The sequence below is a fragment of the Lepidochelys olivacea genome (assembly GCF_965140295.1).
Source record: "Lepidochelys olivacea isolate rLepOli2 genome assembly, chromosome: 1".
Taxonomy (NCBI): Eukaryota; Metazoa; Chordata; order Testudines; family Cheloniidae; genus Lepidochelys; species Lepidochelys olivacea.
In genome coordinates, this window is record NC_140411.1 from 133,316,868 (window position 1) to 133,332,283 (window position 15,416).

Below are 15,416 nucleotides of genomic sequence, written 5' to 3' on the forward strand. Positions count from 1 at the left end.
ACTATTATTGGATCCACCTGAAAACTTGGCAGCTGGATTGTAACATCAGCTGCCTAAAGAAGCACTGGTGGAAAGCATGTGAAAGGATGAGGTCTTTGCTTTCAAGTAGACTTTCCTAAGTTGGTGGTGTGACATCACTTCACTACATTACAAGGGCCAGAGGATGTCACACCTGTAACTGTTTGTACTGTACAACAATATGGTTAATAATACTCTCAATAGATTTTAGCATATTAAGGCACTACCGTATCTGGTACCCCCACAACTACCTCTTTTCCTGGAAGACTTATGAATAATTTTCTCTATTACAATGCTTTCATAAGCTGCAAACACATCTTATACTGCTACTGCAATCCAAACATTCCATGGGCCCAATGAAGTCAATGGGGGGGTTTCTACTGAAGTCAATAGGGCCAGGATTTTGCCCCATATCTAGAGATATTTGGGGGGAGGAAGTGGTGGTCAATATATTAATCATCACCAAAAAAAAACTGTGGTTTTTTTTCTGTTTTTTTGGTTTTTTTAATTGGGGAAGAAAGGGATGATACTTTCAAGTCTCAGATACCTGAAATGTAACATTCAAATTTCTAGACCTCTTTCCTTGTCCTCTGATCTCTGGGGCATTAAAAGACTGGAACAGGGACAGAAGGTTCACAGTGCTCTTCTTCTTGCTTGACAAAACAAGTATCAGTGGTTCTGTCTGATCTGACCCAACTGAAATCAGTGGTAATCTTTCCATTGACTACAGAGGGCTTTGTACTAGGACCATAAGGCCCAGCAGTGGGAAACATAAAATCATAGACTCATAGTTTGTTTATGAGAAGGTCATGCAAGACAGTTTCAAAAGCCTTATTAAAATCAAGATATACCATATCTACCACTTCCCCGCCCCCCATATCTACCAGGTTTGTTGCCCTGTCAAAAAAAGCTATTAGGTTGGTTTGACATGATTTGTTCTTGACAAATCCATGCTGAATGTTACTTATCACCCTGTTATCTTCTAGTTATTTGCAAATTGATTGCTTAATTATTTGCTCCATTCCCTTTCCAGGTACTGAAGTCAAGCTGACTGGTCTGTAATTCCCCGGGTTGTCCTTATTTCCCTTTTTATAGATTGGAACTATATTTGCCCTTTTCTAGTCCTCTGGAATCTCTCTTCCATGACTTTTCTATGATAATCGCTAATGGCTCAGATATCTCCTCAGTCAGCTCCTTGAGTATGGACATATGTCATCCAGTATTGGTGACTTGAAGACATTTGACTTGTCTAAGTAATTTTTAACTTCTTCTTTCCCTATTTCCCACTGATCCTACCTCATTTTCACTGTTATTCACTATGTTAGATGTCCAATTGCTACTAACCTTTTTGATTAAAACAAAAATAAAAAAGTCATTTAGCACTTCTGCCATTTCCATATTTTCTGTTATTGTTTCCTCCCGCCCCATTGAGTAATGGGCCTACAATGTCCTTGGTCTTTCTCTTGCTGCTAATGTATTTGTAGAATGTTTTCTTGTTAACCTTCATGTCTCTAGCTAGTTTAATCTCATTTTTGTGCTTTTGCCTTTTTAATTTTGCCCCTACATACTTGGATTATTTGTTTCTATTCATTCTTTGTAATTTGACCTAGTTTCTACTTTTTGTAGGACTCTTTTTTGAGTTTCAGATCATTGAAGATCTCCTGGTTAAGCCAGGATGGTATCTTGGCATACTTCCTGTCTTTCCTACTCCTTGGGATAGTTTACTCTTGTGCCCTTTCAAAAACTGCCAACTCTCTTGAACTGTTTGTCCCCTTAGATTGCTTCCCATGGGATCTTACCTACCAATTCCCTGAGTTTGCTACAGTCTGCCTTCTTGTAATCCGTTATCTTTGTTGTGCTGTTTTCCCTTCTACCATTTCTTAGAATCATGAACTCTACTATTTCATGATCACATCGCAGAATGCAGCTCCACAGTATTATCTCCTATTCTGAGTTCTGTTTTGCCAGAAGATTTACACCTGTTCAGAGAACCCACTAACTTATTCATTGCTAAGTATTGAATAATTAAGTCAATATAAACAATGTTTCCTCTCTTTCATTATACCCTGTCTCCTAGGCTACACCCATTAGTCATCATTTTGCCTTTAAAAATATGAATTCTAAAAGATTATCCTGTCTGTTTACAGAGTTGGATCTCTACTAATTCCAGATAACAGTGGAAGCAAAAAATTAACATGATTTTTATGTCACAAGAGAGGAAGACCAGCTTGTAAATAATAATCTCCTTTCACAGGCCCACAAAGTTGACATTCACTCCTAGGAAATTTGCCCTCTGCAAAATTACAAATGTTCAATATACAGGAAAACCATTCTGGTTTTTAAGCTATCATAGATGCTTATTGACTTTTTCTTCATAGGAAGCTTATTAAACCAAATACATTTTAAATGCATTTCAGAACACAAGTTAATCACAGAAATATTCCTTATCCAGATAGTGAATGATGATTTAATAAGTTAAATTTAAAATAAGCACTTCATAGATTAAGCCCTCCTTAACCTTTAGCACGCTGCTACAGACTGCAAGAAAAAAAGGTATCTGTTTACTTTTTAAAAGTTGAATATTTCTTTCTCTGAATTACATTTCCAGATTTAATAATAACATCAATACTGGGCCTGATGCAAGCTCTGCTAATGTCAACAATACTCCTATTGACAATGTATTTTTGCATCATGTCTGTAGATCAGACTCTCTAAAATAAAATGAAAATGGTTTTTGAAGGGCATGACAGTAAAAGTATTATTTTAAGAATGTTTAGGCAGCCACAAGCAAAATGTAGCAGGATGGAAGTACCTTGCCAACTTTTATTCCTCAATAAATCCACTATTTCCTTATCTTTCTGCATAGTTAAGTTACACTTAAGACATGATCAGACAAAAGTACTTCAAATTTAAAGGGACACTATCCAAACTTAAAGGTCCCAAATTTGATCAGTCAAAATTGCAGGATTATAAGGAGCAGATTCAGCCCTGTGGAAAGTGGGCAAACCTCCCATTGAATCCCATTGACCCATATCACAGAGCTAGATTCTGCCTTAAAGCTTTAATTCTGTCTCAGATCCATAATTTGGTTTTCCAACATTTTAAATGATTTGTGCTTATGATGTGCTTCCATCAGCCTCCAATCTAAACAGTTGATCCACTCAGATTCTGTCCTCCAAAAGGATCATATTAGCATATCTGTACGACTCCTGAGTCTATGATCATGGATCTCAACAAGGGGATTAGACCAGATATAAGACTAGATAGCCAAACCAACACTGAATTCTATATGATACAAACAATCTAGTGAAAAGAGGATTTGGATTTTCAAAAAGCCTTTGAGAAAGTTCCTCTAGAAAGGGGGAAACTAGGTAGTCATGGGGTGAGAGGTAACATTCTATCTGGAATTAGAAACTGGTGAAGAAACAGGAGACAAACAGTCTGGATAAATGGTAAGGTTGTGTACATGGAAGAAAGTTACCACTGGGGTGCCCCAAAGATACCTGCTAGGATCAGCATTATTTAACATAATTAATTATCTTGAAGGGGATTTAAATATTAAAATGGCTAAACTGGCAGTTAACACACATTTACTTGGTAGTCTAAAGAAGACTGAGAAAGCTAAGGAAGACCTAACAAAGCTAGATGAGTAGACAGTCTGTGCAGATTAAATTGAATGTGGACAAGTGTGAGTGCATATTTACAGCAACAATTTGAGCTTTTCAGAGAGATCATTGAGTTTGAAGTTAACTGTAATCATTCAAGTAAAAGATCTAGATGTCACAAACTAGTCAGAAAAGAATACAAGATGTAAGACCATATTAAGAAGCAGTTAAAGAATGAACAAAAAACATCATAATGCTATTATCTATATCAGTGGTTCTTAAACTATGGAGCAGGCCTCCTAAGGGAGGCACGGGAATGTGTCAAGGGAGGCGCAAATTGTGTGGATTTTTTTTAAGAGCTCTGGTTGTCAGCCCCAGGTGGCTGGGGCTCATGCAGAAGGGGCATGCACACCCAAGAGGCAGGAATAAAGGGGACACCCGGAGTCCCGTCGCACTGGGGCAAAAAAGCCGAAGCCCCGCTGCCAGGCCTCTCCTTCCCTGCCCCCCCAGTCCTTCACTGGGAGGCAACCCAGGTTCAGGCTCTCCTTCCCTCCCCACAATCCCTCACCTGCAGGTGGCGGGGCTCTGGCTGTCAGCCCTGGGGTAGCAGCAGCAGCGCAGAAGTAAGGGTGGCAGTGAGGCTATAAGTCTGCTGTGAAAAGTGATGACAAATATCATTTTTCACACTGCCACCCTTACTTCTGCGCTGCTGCTGGTGCAGTGCTGCCTTCAGAGCCGGACACCGAGCCAGCACTCTGCCTTCAGAGCTGGGTGCCCAGGCAGCAGCCGCTGCTCTCTACTCTGTCTTCAGAGCTGGGTGGTGGTGGTGGTGGTGTGTGTGTGTGTAAACTATTACAGACACAAAGAAGGGGGTCCCGATCAAATAAGTTGGAGAACCACTGACCTATATAAATGAATGTATTCTCATGCACAATACTATGCTAAGTTTTGGTCACCGCACCATATGAAGCATGGAGCGGAAACTGGAAATACCCTGAGAAGTGCAGTAACAATTGTTACATTATACTGGCAGTTAACATTTGCTCTCCTTTACCTCTGCAACAGAGCACTGTGGGCCAAATTTGCTAAGGGGCCTCAACCTGGCCCTACAACTTTTGCACCTACAATCAATTAACATTGAAATGTGTCAAGAGCTATCAATTTTGGGGTGGTGATCATTTTTAGGCAGAGGTGGTGGCATTTAGATAACTAGCTACCTGATTAGCGCGTGCAATCTGGTAGCAAGATATCTAAATCATATCACTTGCACACATAATTATGTGTACCCACAAGGGACTGAGTATGCAAAATGGGAGACTTTTTTTTTTAATGTGCCTTATTTGGTCTGCCAAAAACTCTAGCTCTCCTAAATTCATTTGTTGATAGGAGAATGGTACATTTGAAATGATGAGAACATTCTCTCACCACAATGTAATTATTGTTTACTGAATATAACAAATGTTTAGACTAAGTGACTTAATTATTCCTGATTAGAACTTTACAAGATTATACATCCTCCTCCTTGAAAATACAAATCTTCTCAGCTATTATATTTAAGGTAAACTGCAGAACCAAGAAAGCCAGGAATCTGGCCTAACATATTTATGTGGCTTGCAGAAGCATGTAGACATATAAGAAGTACATACATGTGTGGAACCGTCTTCTCTGCTACGTGCCTATAATTTTCAGTACACCGCCTAAGTACAAGGATCCCAGTTTCTTAGCCCTTAGAAGAACAGGATTCTTTCAAGTTTTGGTAGAAGAGAACAGAGCAAGACATTGTTGATAGGAGAATGGTACATTTGAAATGATGAGAACATTCTCTCACCACAATATAATTATTGTTTACTGAATATAACAAATGTTTAGACTAAGTGACTTAATTATTCCTGATTAGAACTATACAAGATTATACATCCTCCTCCTTCAAAATACAAATCTTCTCAGCTATTATATTTAAGGTAAACTGCAGAAGCAAGTAAGCCGGAATCTGGCCTAACATATTTATGTGGCTTGCAGAAGCATGTGGACATATAAGAAGTACATACATGTGTGGAACCGTCTTCTCTGCTACGTGCCTTTAATTTTCAGTACACCGCCTAAGTACAAGGATCCCAGTTTCTTAGCCTTTAGAAGAACAGGATTCTTTCAAGTTTTGGTAGAAGAGAACAGAGCAAGACATCTGGAGAAACTCACGAAAGCTCATGCTCAAATAAATTGGTTAGTCTCTAAGGTGCCACAAGTACTCCTTTTCTTTTTGCGGATACAGACTAACACGGCTGTTACTCTGAAACCTGCAGTGGTTTGTGTAAAACTAACTCCTTACCAAGTCAACTCCTTAGCTCTGGTAGATCATATCAGCCAAGAAGCTATTTATAATAATCACAGGCTCGGATCCACACAAGGATTTAGGCATTGGAATGCTGAGCATTGCAACACCTAACTTTTAGGCACCCAGAAAATCACAGGAACAACGTGATTCACAAAGACTGAGTTAGAGCCCTAGGCTCCCTATACAATGAATGGGGGGAGAGAGTCACCTAAAGAATGCAATCCACAAAAGCCAGCCCACTAGGCAGGGAAAATGTGTATACTGGTAGATGCTGACAAAAAAGAGTATAAAACAGGCGTAAAAATTTTAAGGCTCCTTTACATTTCCAGAGTGGTGTAAAGGAGCCTTATTGTAAAGTGCAGTATGGCCTTATACATGCTTATGGTGCTTTAGCGTTTAGAACTGGTCTACATATTTGGACTGAAAAAATTACCTATCAAAATGTGCTCCATGAACTGTTTGCGACTGACCTTTTTGGAGATGGTCAGTAGCCAGTATAAATTGTGAGTTTGAGTCCCCAGCCCTCACTTGCTCTTCAGTTGCCTATGATGTAACAATGAGCATATGGCTGCATATATTTGTTGACTAATAATTAGAAGTAAGGGTCAATACTAGCTATATTACTATTAGACAGAGGGGGGTTGGTGATTTCCTCCAATGCTTCCCACTTCCATTCTCCATCCATTGTATTGTAGTTTAAATAAATTACCAAAATAATTGAAACTAGCTGGATTATATTGCATTATTTTGACAAAAAATGCAGAATTTTAAAATATTGTGTGCAGAATTTTTATTTTTTTGGTGCAGAATTCCTGCAGGAGTAATTTATGAAGACTATTATCAGGTCCGCCCTCAGTCTTTTTTTCTCAAGACTAAACAAGTTTTAAACTTTTCTGCATAGGTCAAGTTTTCTAAACCTTTTATCTGTTTTGTTGCTCTCCTCTGGACTCTCTCCAAATTGTCCACATCCTTCTTAAAGTGCGGTGCCCAGAACTGGACATAGTACTCTAGCTGAGGCCCTACCAGTGCTGAGTAGATTGAGACAAAAATCCCATGTCTTAGATAATGCATCCTGTTAATAAACTCCAGAATGACATTAGCCTTTTTCACAACAGTATCACATTGTTGACTCATATTCACTCTGAGATCCACTATAACTCCCGCATCTTTTACAGCAGCTCTACTTTTAGCCAATTATTCTGCATTTTGTAGTTGTACATTTAATTTTTCCTTCCTAACTGACATACTTTGCACTTCTTTTTATTGAATTTCACTGTGTTGATCTGACCGATTCTCCAATTTGTCAAAGTTGTTTTGAATTCTAATCCTGTCCTCCACAGTGCTTGCAACCCCTCCCAGTTTGGTGTCATCTGAAAATTGTATATGCATACTCTCCGTTCCATTATCCAAGTCATTAATGAAAAAATTGACTAGTACCACATCCAGGATTGACACCTGTGGGATCCTACTAAATACAGTCTCACAGTTTGACGGTGAACCATTGATAACTACTCTTTAAGTACAGCCTTCCAACCAGTTTTGCACCCACCTTATAGTACTTTTGTCAAAACCATATTTCCCTAGTTTGCTTGATTTCCCTAATTTGCTCACTGAAGATTGTGAGGTGCTCATACACATCATAAGTATGGGGGACACATGATAGAACTTGCTAATGTGTATGAAAACTACAAATTGCCTTTTCTTACCAAGGGTTTTACCACACATTAGCTAAAACATGGTTAGAACACACTTTCTTCCTAGTGAAGGTGCACCCTTCAATGGGTATGTGGGGCTGCTTCATCGGGGTATCTGAGATGTCAGACACCGCTCAGAGGTAGTTAAATATTATTATTTCCATAGAGAAGTGAGGCAGTGAAGTTAAAGAAAACAGAGCATTTCAACTGCCCATCAGAACCTGAGGTGATTTAAAGAAAGATGAAAACAGTGATAACAATTCCATTTTCTTCACGAAAAATATAGTCAAAAAATATCGACTAGCTCTGGGCAGGACAATGGGGAAAATAAGAGCCTGGAATTATAGAAATAATCCTTACCCTTCACTGATTTCTTCATTGTTCAGATGAGTTGATATTTCTGCTATCAGACCCTAAATGATGTGTTTTTAGAACCCTCCACCTCTACAACGCAAGGCAGCCCCCAGGAATCATGTGTCATCCAGAAGCAGCACCGCTCACCCCCGTGCTCCAGAGCTATCTGGCTGACCCCCAGCTACTGCGTGACTGTAACCGAGGGGATGAGGAAAAGCAGAGAGTCTTCTCAAGACAGGCACTGCACAGTACTTAATTTGTCCCAGGCCTCTGGCCCAGCAGTTCATAGCCCTGGCCCTTCTGCCTTGCTGCAGCAGTTATGAAAGTAAAACAATTGCTTGAGGCCCAGCACCTCTTTCATCACAAATTAAGCATTGGCACTGCCTGTTCTTCATGTGGTCTTTAGTGAGACAATCTAGAACCTTACTCTTGCTGTTGGGCTGAGTTAATGTTTGGGTCACTTCAAAGGCTGAGTCTGATAATGAGATAATGTGGCATCCTCTGCAGTGAAATAACTTCAGCAACTGCTACTTTAGAGATGGTAGTTGAGGGTAGTTCTCATCATTGAATAATGTCGCCTAGGTATGACCTTGTGGTCTATTATGCATATCAAACAGTGAATGCACCCTATGAAACAGTCCTTCCTTTTTTCATTAAAAGACAATGGGAAGCTTAACTTTTATAAGCGAGATCATTTTCTTCTAAACATTACAGTCGTTTACAACCCAGGGTTAAAACTCCGAGATTTGCAACTGATTACAAAAAAAAAGCGGCCCATTATTAAGCCCTAACTGAGTAATTTGCAGTTTATTTCACCCTAGCTAATTAAAATGTAATCAGTATTGTTTGGCAATGTGCATTCTGTCAGCAGTTTTACTTCGGAAAAGAAATCATGCCAAGAAAAAAACAAAAAAAGCCTTTCACTAGGAATTGGCTTGATCTAAACTGGCGCCTTAGCCACTGAAACTCTAAAACAAATAAGTTACAACCGGCTGACAGTGCAAGCCCATTCCAAGATAAAGAACTGTTTTACATGTTTTTCCTGCTTTCGAGACATTTTCTGAGACGAAGACATTTTCATAGCAAGCACTCTGCAGTTTCAAAATCCAGGACACCTTCAGGTAAAATCTTGGGACTGCACGTGCTCTTTGCCCCACACGCGAATGTGCAGGTTCAAATATTTTCCCCTTGCCCTTTCTGTCTGATATGGACAGTCAGTAGCGTACCCCAAGCTCTCCACACACACACCCCCGTTTAAGAGGGGCTCTTTTGCATTCCCAGGCTTTTTATTCTTAAATTCAGCTACAGATACGAGAAAGCTCTTGTTGCAGTCGAGACATCAAAACATTTGGGTTTTATTTTCCTATTGAATTTAAAATATGTACCGGTGATCCGGTTTTTAAAAAGCCCAGCATTTCAGGTTTCAGAGTAACAGCCGTGTTAGTCTGTCTTTGCAAAAAGAAAAGGAGTCCTTGTGGCACCTTAGAGACTAACCAATTTATTTGAGCATGAGCTTTCGTAAACTCCTTTGCTTTGGATGAACAAAGCGGCTTTAGGCAACTATTTCCCTCGCAGTTTGTGTTTGTTTCAATGCACTCTAAAAGCACAGAGAGGAGAGAAACACAATCACTTCCCTCTCACCTTTTCCCCACCCGTGTTTTGGGACATATCTCTACAGTGCTAATGGCTCCCTCTGTCCAAATAGGTGGGAGGCCAGTTTATTAAGGGGAGAGAGGGCTGTTGTTATGTGCAATTTAAAGTGTTTTCACCATTTCCTTCTGGCCGATGCAGTTCAGTCTTTACATCACCACCGAACAGGTGTGTGGGGGGGGGGGGTCGGAAGAGATAGTCTAGAGGGAAGGTGTGGACATACCGAGTTGGAGACACGATTTCCTAAGAAGATCTCGTCCGCGATGTCCTAAATATGCTTTTTGACCCACCAATTTAGGTGTGGTTCATTTTACTCCAGACAGGTCTCGTGCTCATGCACCTCGACCTATTTCCCAATGTCTTGTCCCATTTCTGCCCCACCCCCCATCATCATCATCATCATCTCCGCCACCACATAGACATTTGTCCCGCATAGCTTGTCGCCTAGTTTGTAGTTCTATTATAACCACCAACTCCCCATCCGCTTTTATTCTGGCAGATCGGAACAGAGGCTACAAACTCTTGACCATCGCCCTTAAGAAAACATCCCGAATTTTCAAGCAGAACGTAAGAGAAATCCAACTCCAATGATGAACTGTAATAAACACTTGCTTCTTAACATCAGAGCAACCAAAACTCAGATCATCTGCCCCTCAGACTTTCTTCAGCATTTAAACCCCCCTCCACACACACACACACACACAAAGCACCAGTGTCTTGTCCTACTTAGTTTTCACACCGCTCTTAAATCTCCTAAAAACCAGAGACGTGCGCGCTTAGCCAACCATGCCAGGACATCGCCTGCCGCCCGGGCATGAATTCAGGAGCCCTCGGAGGCTCTGGGCTGCAGGTCCTGTGTAACTATCAAAGGAACTACCAGAGACAGGTTTCAGAGTAACAGCCGTGTTAGTCTGGATTCGCAAAAAGAAAAGGAGTCCTTGTGGCACCTTAGAGACTAACCAAACTGGGCACCTGTGAGGGGGAAGAGAGCTGCCTTGCCTGCATAAGTCACCTTCCCCGGCACAAACTGCCCGCTTCAGTGAAAAACCCTGCCAACAAATCCCTGCACAAACAACCCCAGTTCCAGCCGCGCTAGGACATTTACAGATGCAATTAATAGTCAATGGGAGCATTTAGCGAAACACGCGGCAAGCACAGCGATCTGCCCCGGTAAGACCCGGTGCCGGGATAAAAGCCTGGTTTGCACAGCGTGAGGACGGGTCCGAAATACCACTCATTCTCGTTCTGGTCGCCCCGGGGGTTCCTTGTGTTGGCGGTAAGGCTTTCCACCTGCCTAAGCTCTGGGGCGATCGCAGGGGCTGGGGGGGGGGGGGGGAAGATGTACACCCTGCGACATAAGCAGCCCCTTTTGGGAACTCCCGCCCGGGAAGTTTGCAAAGAAGCGATGAAGACCAAGCCGTCCCATGTACACCCACTAGCACCCCCTCCCCCACCTCACAGCACCCCCCACCCCACCCTGAACGTGCACTCCCCCAGACCTGGGCAACACTGCCCAGCGGCGTCACCGGGCCAAGGGCTTGCACGCGTGGAGAGCGCGTGGAGAGCGAGGGGCGGGTGCGGGGTCTCTCTTCCCCTATTGCGCTGCGACCGTACCTGGAAATGCTTGAAGAAGGCAGATATGCGAGTGATCTGCAGGCTCAGGCACCTGGAGGTGCATCTGGCTCTGTAGACACTGACAGTGGAGAAAGACTCGTCCTGCTTGCGAGCAGCAGCAACCCCAGCAGCTGCAGCCAGGCAGCCCCAGGAAGCCGTAATCCAAAGGAAAAGGGTCAGAGACCCGGCGGGATCCTTTAGCACCATCGCTGTGCGCTGGGTGGGTGCTGAGGAGAGGAAGGGGTGCCGCAGAGAGCAAGAGACGCCCGGATAAGCCCCCCTGCACCGATCTGGTGCTAGACTGGACTGGGGGCGGGGGGGGGGGGACCTCAGCGCTGCAGAAACTAAACAAGAAAGTTCAATCATTCAACTCTCTTCACCCCCCTTCCTCCCCTCCCCAGCACACACCCCTCCCCTTACTCCCAGGAGGGGGTGGGGTGAGGGTGACAGGAGGCTGTGCCATTGGCTGCAAGAAATGGGAGTGACAGCAGAGCCGGGCTGCCTGACCGCAGGCAGGGGACAGAGAATGCGAGGGAGCTGGTGAACTTCTCCGAGGTCCCCTGGACACATGCTGTGTACACCCTGGGCTGCTGCAACACACTGGGACACAGACCCTGCACAGTAACTCCCCCACCCCCTTACATGACTAGCACTCAGCCCAGCCTACACGGACCCTCAGCTGTTCCTAAATAGACACCCCAAACACAGACACCCCTAGCACACATGTAGACTCGGGCATTCCTAAACACACACACACACACGGCTTGACGGTGCCAAGTGCTGAGCCCTGTTAGCTCCCACGGACATCACAGGGAATTGAAGACACGCAGCAACCTGCCGGATCTGGCCCTTAAACAAGTACACCTACTTATCCTCGGATACAAACATGCCTAATGCACCCAGGCAAACACAAACACATCCACAGACGGACTAAGGCATATAGACCTAAATAGACACACCCAGTATGCACAGAGACATGCACACCCTGGGGTCTGTTGATTTTTCACTGTCAAAACTCATATTTACTTTGTTCTATTAATAATATTGCTGTGTTCATATGCCTTATTTTGACTTATGAACTCAGATATATTCATTCATAAATGTAAATAAAGCTGAGAAATTCAACTAATGGACAATTCCTCTAAGTCTCTTTGTTAAGGTCTAAAAAAGTGTAGTGAAATTGCAGCTTGGGGTTTACTGAAGACTGGGAGTTTTCCCATATTAAAATCCCAAGTCAGTACTAACCATTTGTTCCAGGCTGGAGCTTGCATAAAATTTCATCCCATAAAATTTCATCCTAGTGTGTTATTTAAAAATTAATTTTTATAAGTCATTAGTCCAGTGCCTTTAGGTAATAACTACAAAATTAAAATGATTAACATCTTGCCCTGTTTTAAACAAAATAGCTAAAATACACATACAAGAACTATTCTCTTTCTGTTTTCTTTTTAGTTTGCATATTTACAGTGCATGTACGCAGTACAAAACACATACATTACATTATGCATTAATTTTAAAACACTGTATGTAAACTCCTATTGCTGCAATAAACCATATGAATAGAAGGAGTAAATGTTCTTTTCTAACAGTAGTCTGTGGATTAAATCTCCCAAACTAGGTGATCCCAAGCTTGTATCACTTGTCAGAACTGAGATTTGGGGCCATTACAGGAGGTGTAAATATCTCTGCTGTTGAAATAATTTATAAATTATTATGTCAATGGTCTAGAGGCTGTTGGAGTCTCTTTTGCTGAATATATTTTAAAATGCAGCTAAATACACAAATTGGAAAAATCTCCTTCAATGAAATTAATATATAACAAGGGCTGTGAATAATCTCACTTATACTAGTTTTACACCAGTGTAACACCGCTCTCCTCACCCCTAGATTGACACCAGCATAATGTAAGCAAGAAGCCCAAGGAGATTTTTTTTTCCCCTGAACACATGCAGGCAACTTCCATTGTCCACAGCAGGCAATACACAAGTATATCAAGGGAGAATCAAACCCTAAAGACTGTTGTTAAGCCTATGAACCAAGGACATTGTTAAGCCTGAAGCAAGGACATTCATATCTAATGTTATAATTCTATTCAATTTGGTGCTGAGCATGATATAAGAAATTGAATAGAAGAAAACAGAGCTTGGACTAGGTGTTACAATCCACAGGAATTTGGTAACATCAGACACTAGTTTCAGTCAGCCACTTGCAATATGTAGCTATAATAGGGGTGGAGGAGAGTCTTCACTTTTAATTTTTTTTTGTGGCCTGAAGTACTTCTGGATCAAATTCTGCCCTCGGGTCACTGGCAGAAATCTGGGGTAACTCAATAGACGTCACCCTGTGAGTGGCTGGGGAACAGCAGTTACAAATTTCCTCCTGTGCCTGAGGGAGCTGCGGTGGCAGAGGGGGACTGGTCTGATGGCAGTGCTATCACAGCCTACCGAAAGGGGTTCAGCAAGGGAGGCACGTTTAAAAGCAAATTGGTGCAGGGTGCCACTGGGGTACGTCTACACAGCAATAAAAAACCTGTGGCACCAAGTCTCAGTGCCAGGGTCAATTGATTCAGTCTCCCGGGGCTTTGGCTGTGGGGTTAAAAATTGAAATGAAGGCTTTCGGGCTCAGGTAGAGGCCCAGGCTCTGGGACCCTCCATCCCACAGAGTCCCAGATCTCAGGGTCCAGCTGGAGCCCAAACCTCTACACAGCAATTTTTCAGGCCAACAGCCCGAGACTGAGTCAGCTGACCCGGGGCCAGCCACGGGTTTTTTATCCCCATATAGATGTAACCTGCCACCCACCCTGCCTCACCGGGTTTCAGAGCCTGAGCTCCAGCCTGAGCCCAAATGTCTACAATGCAAGTGTTAGCCCAGCAGCCCAAGGCTTGCAAGCCCAACGCAGCTCACCCAGGACAGCCATGGCAGTGTCAATATACCCTAGAAAGAAGTCCAGAAATGGAGGCTACTTTGGAGATGCACCAAGTAAGCTCTGGAGCTGTCCCAACTACCTCTCCAGAAGACTCCACACACTTTGTGAGCTGTGATGGCCAGCCCTGATCCCCTCAGCTGAGTGAAGGCTGGTGGTGGCTTGTAAACTGTGCCCCACTTCTAGTAGACTTCCTATCACTGGAGGACAACATCCTGGGATCTACTAATAACAGTTGGTGGAATCCACTGAGTCAACATGCACAATGGAATCTGGCCTGTCTGGCACCCCAATAGTAGTAAAAAAATCACCCTCATTATGGAAATTATGGTGTAGACCTAGCAAGGCTGCTAAAGGCTGGAGCTACAGCCTTACTAGTCAGAGGTGGCCTGGTTCTGCCTATCCAATTCAGAAAATGTCTTTTTCTGACCCATTTAGTCTGTTTTAGGCTTGACTAACAATTCTGCAATTCCTCAGCGACACCCCAGTCTAGAAGGGAACAGACAACTGACAAAACCCATTACCCTTGACTGATTAATTATGTTTACAAGCATACCAAATGCTTTCAACTTTTGCCACAATTTTATTAAATAAGTATGGCGGTCTGAAAAAATCTGCAGCCATCTTTAATAGTGGTATTTGGTGCTCAGATATGACGGGTATGGAAGACAGACAGATTTATTCCCAGTGTTAGTGCTATTGTACTACTAACCAATCAATGCTGCATATTAAAACTAAAATAACTACATTAAAGTCCATGAATCCTGCTGTTTTGTTGGTTTTTTGAAGATTGGTAGCAAAAGGCACAGAGCCCTTAATCATTAAAAAAGTTTGTGAATACAGTTTATTCAGTTGCTTGTGTTGGAAAGGTCACAGTTACAGAGATCATCAGGGTAGTCTCTGAATTCCTTTTAAGTGAGGCTGAGTTGGTTAGCACACAAAAGAATGGCTGTTCAATGCCACTAAAACCAAATTCGCACAGGACATGTTTCCCTTACAAGGAGATTAAGAAACTAAAGAAACCCAGGGACTATAATTCAAATACTTGGTAAACAAGGTTGGCAGTCAAAAACCTGTAAGGACTAAATATATACCTGATTGTTAGAAAGAAATTACATACACATATAAATGTAAATATATGAATGTGCGTGTCTGTATGTTATAGGGAGAAAGTTTACTAAGTTTCTTCATGGAACATGAGATTTGGAAACAAGTAGGATGCACAA

General features: G+C 42.4%; 1 protein-coding gene across 2 annotated transcripts in view; it reads right to left on the reverse strand.

Annotated features, from left to right (window-relative positions):
• Nucleotides 1–11,633, reverse strand: part of ANOS1 (anosmin 1) — a gene marked incomplete at its 5' end in the record, with an annotated part of 183,478 nt that extends 171,845 nt beyond the window's left edge. The window contains one exon of one of the 2 annotated variants that reach the window (XM_084647311.1): nt 11,268–11,633. In XM_084647311.1, coding sequence (XP_084503437.1) covers nt 11,268–11,633 — 366 coding nt within the window. The remainder of the gene's footprint in view (nt 1–11,267) is intronic. The other variant, XM_084647312.1, reaches the window with a different exon arrangement.
• Between the last annotated feature and the right edge of the window lie 3,783 nt (nt 11,634–15,416).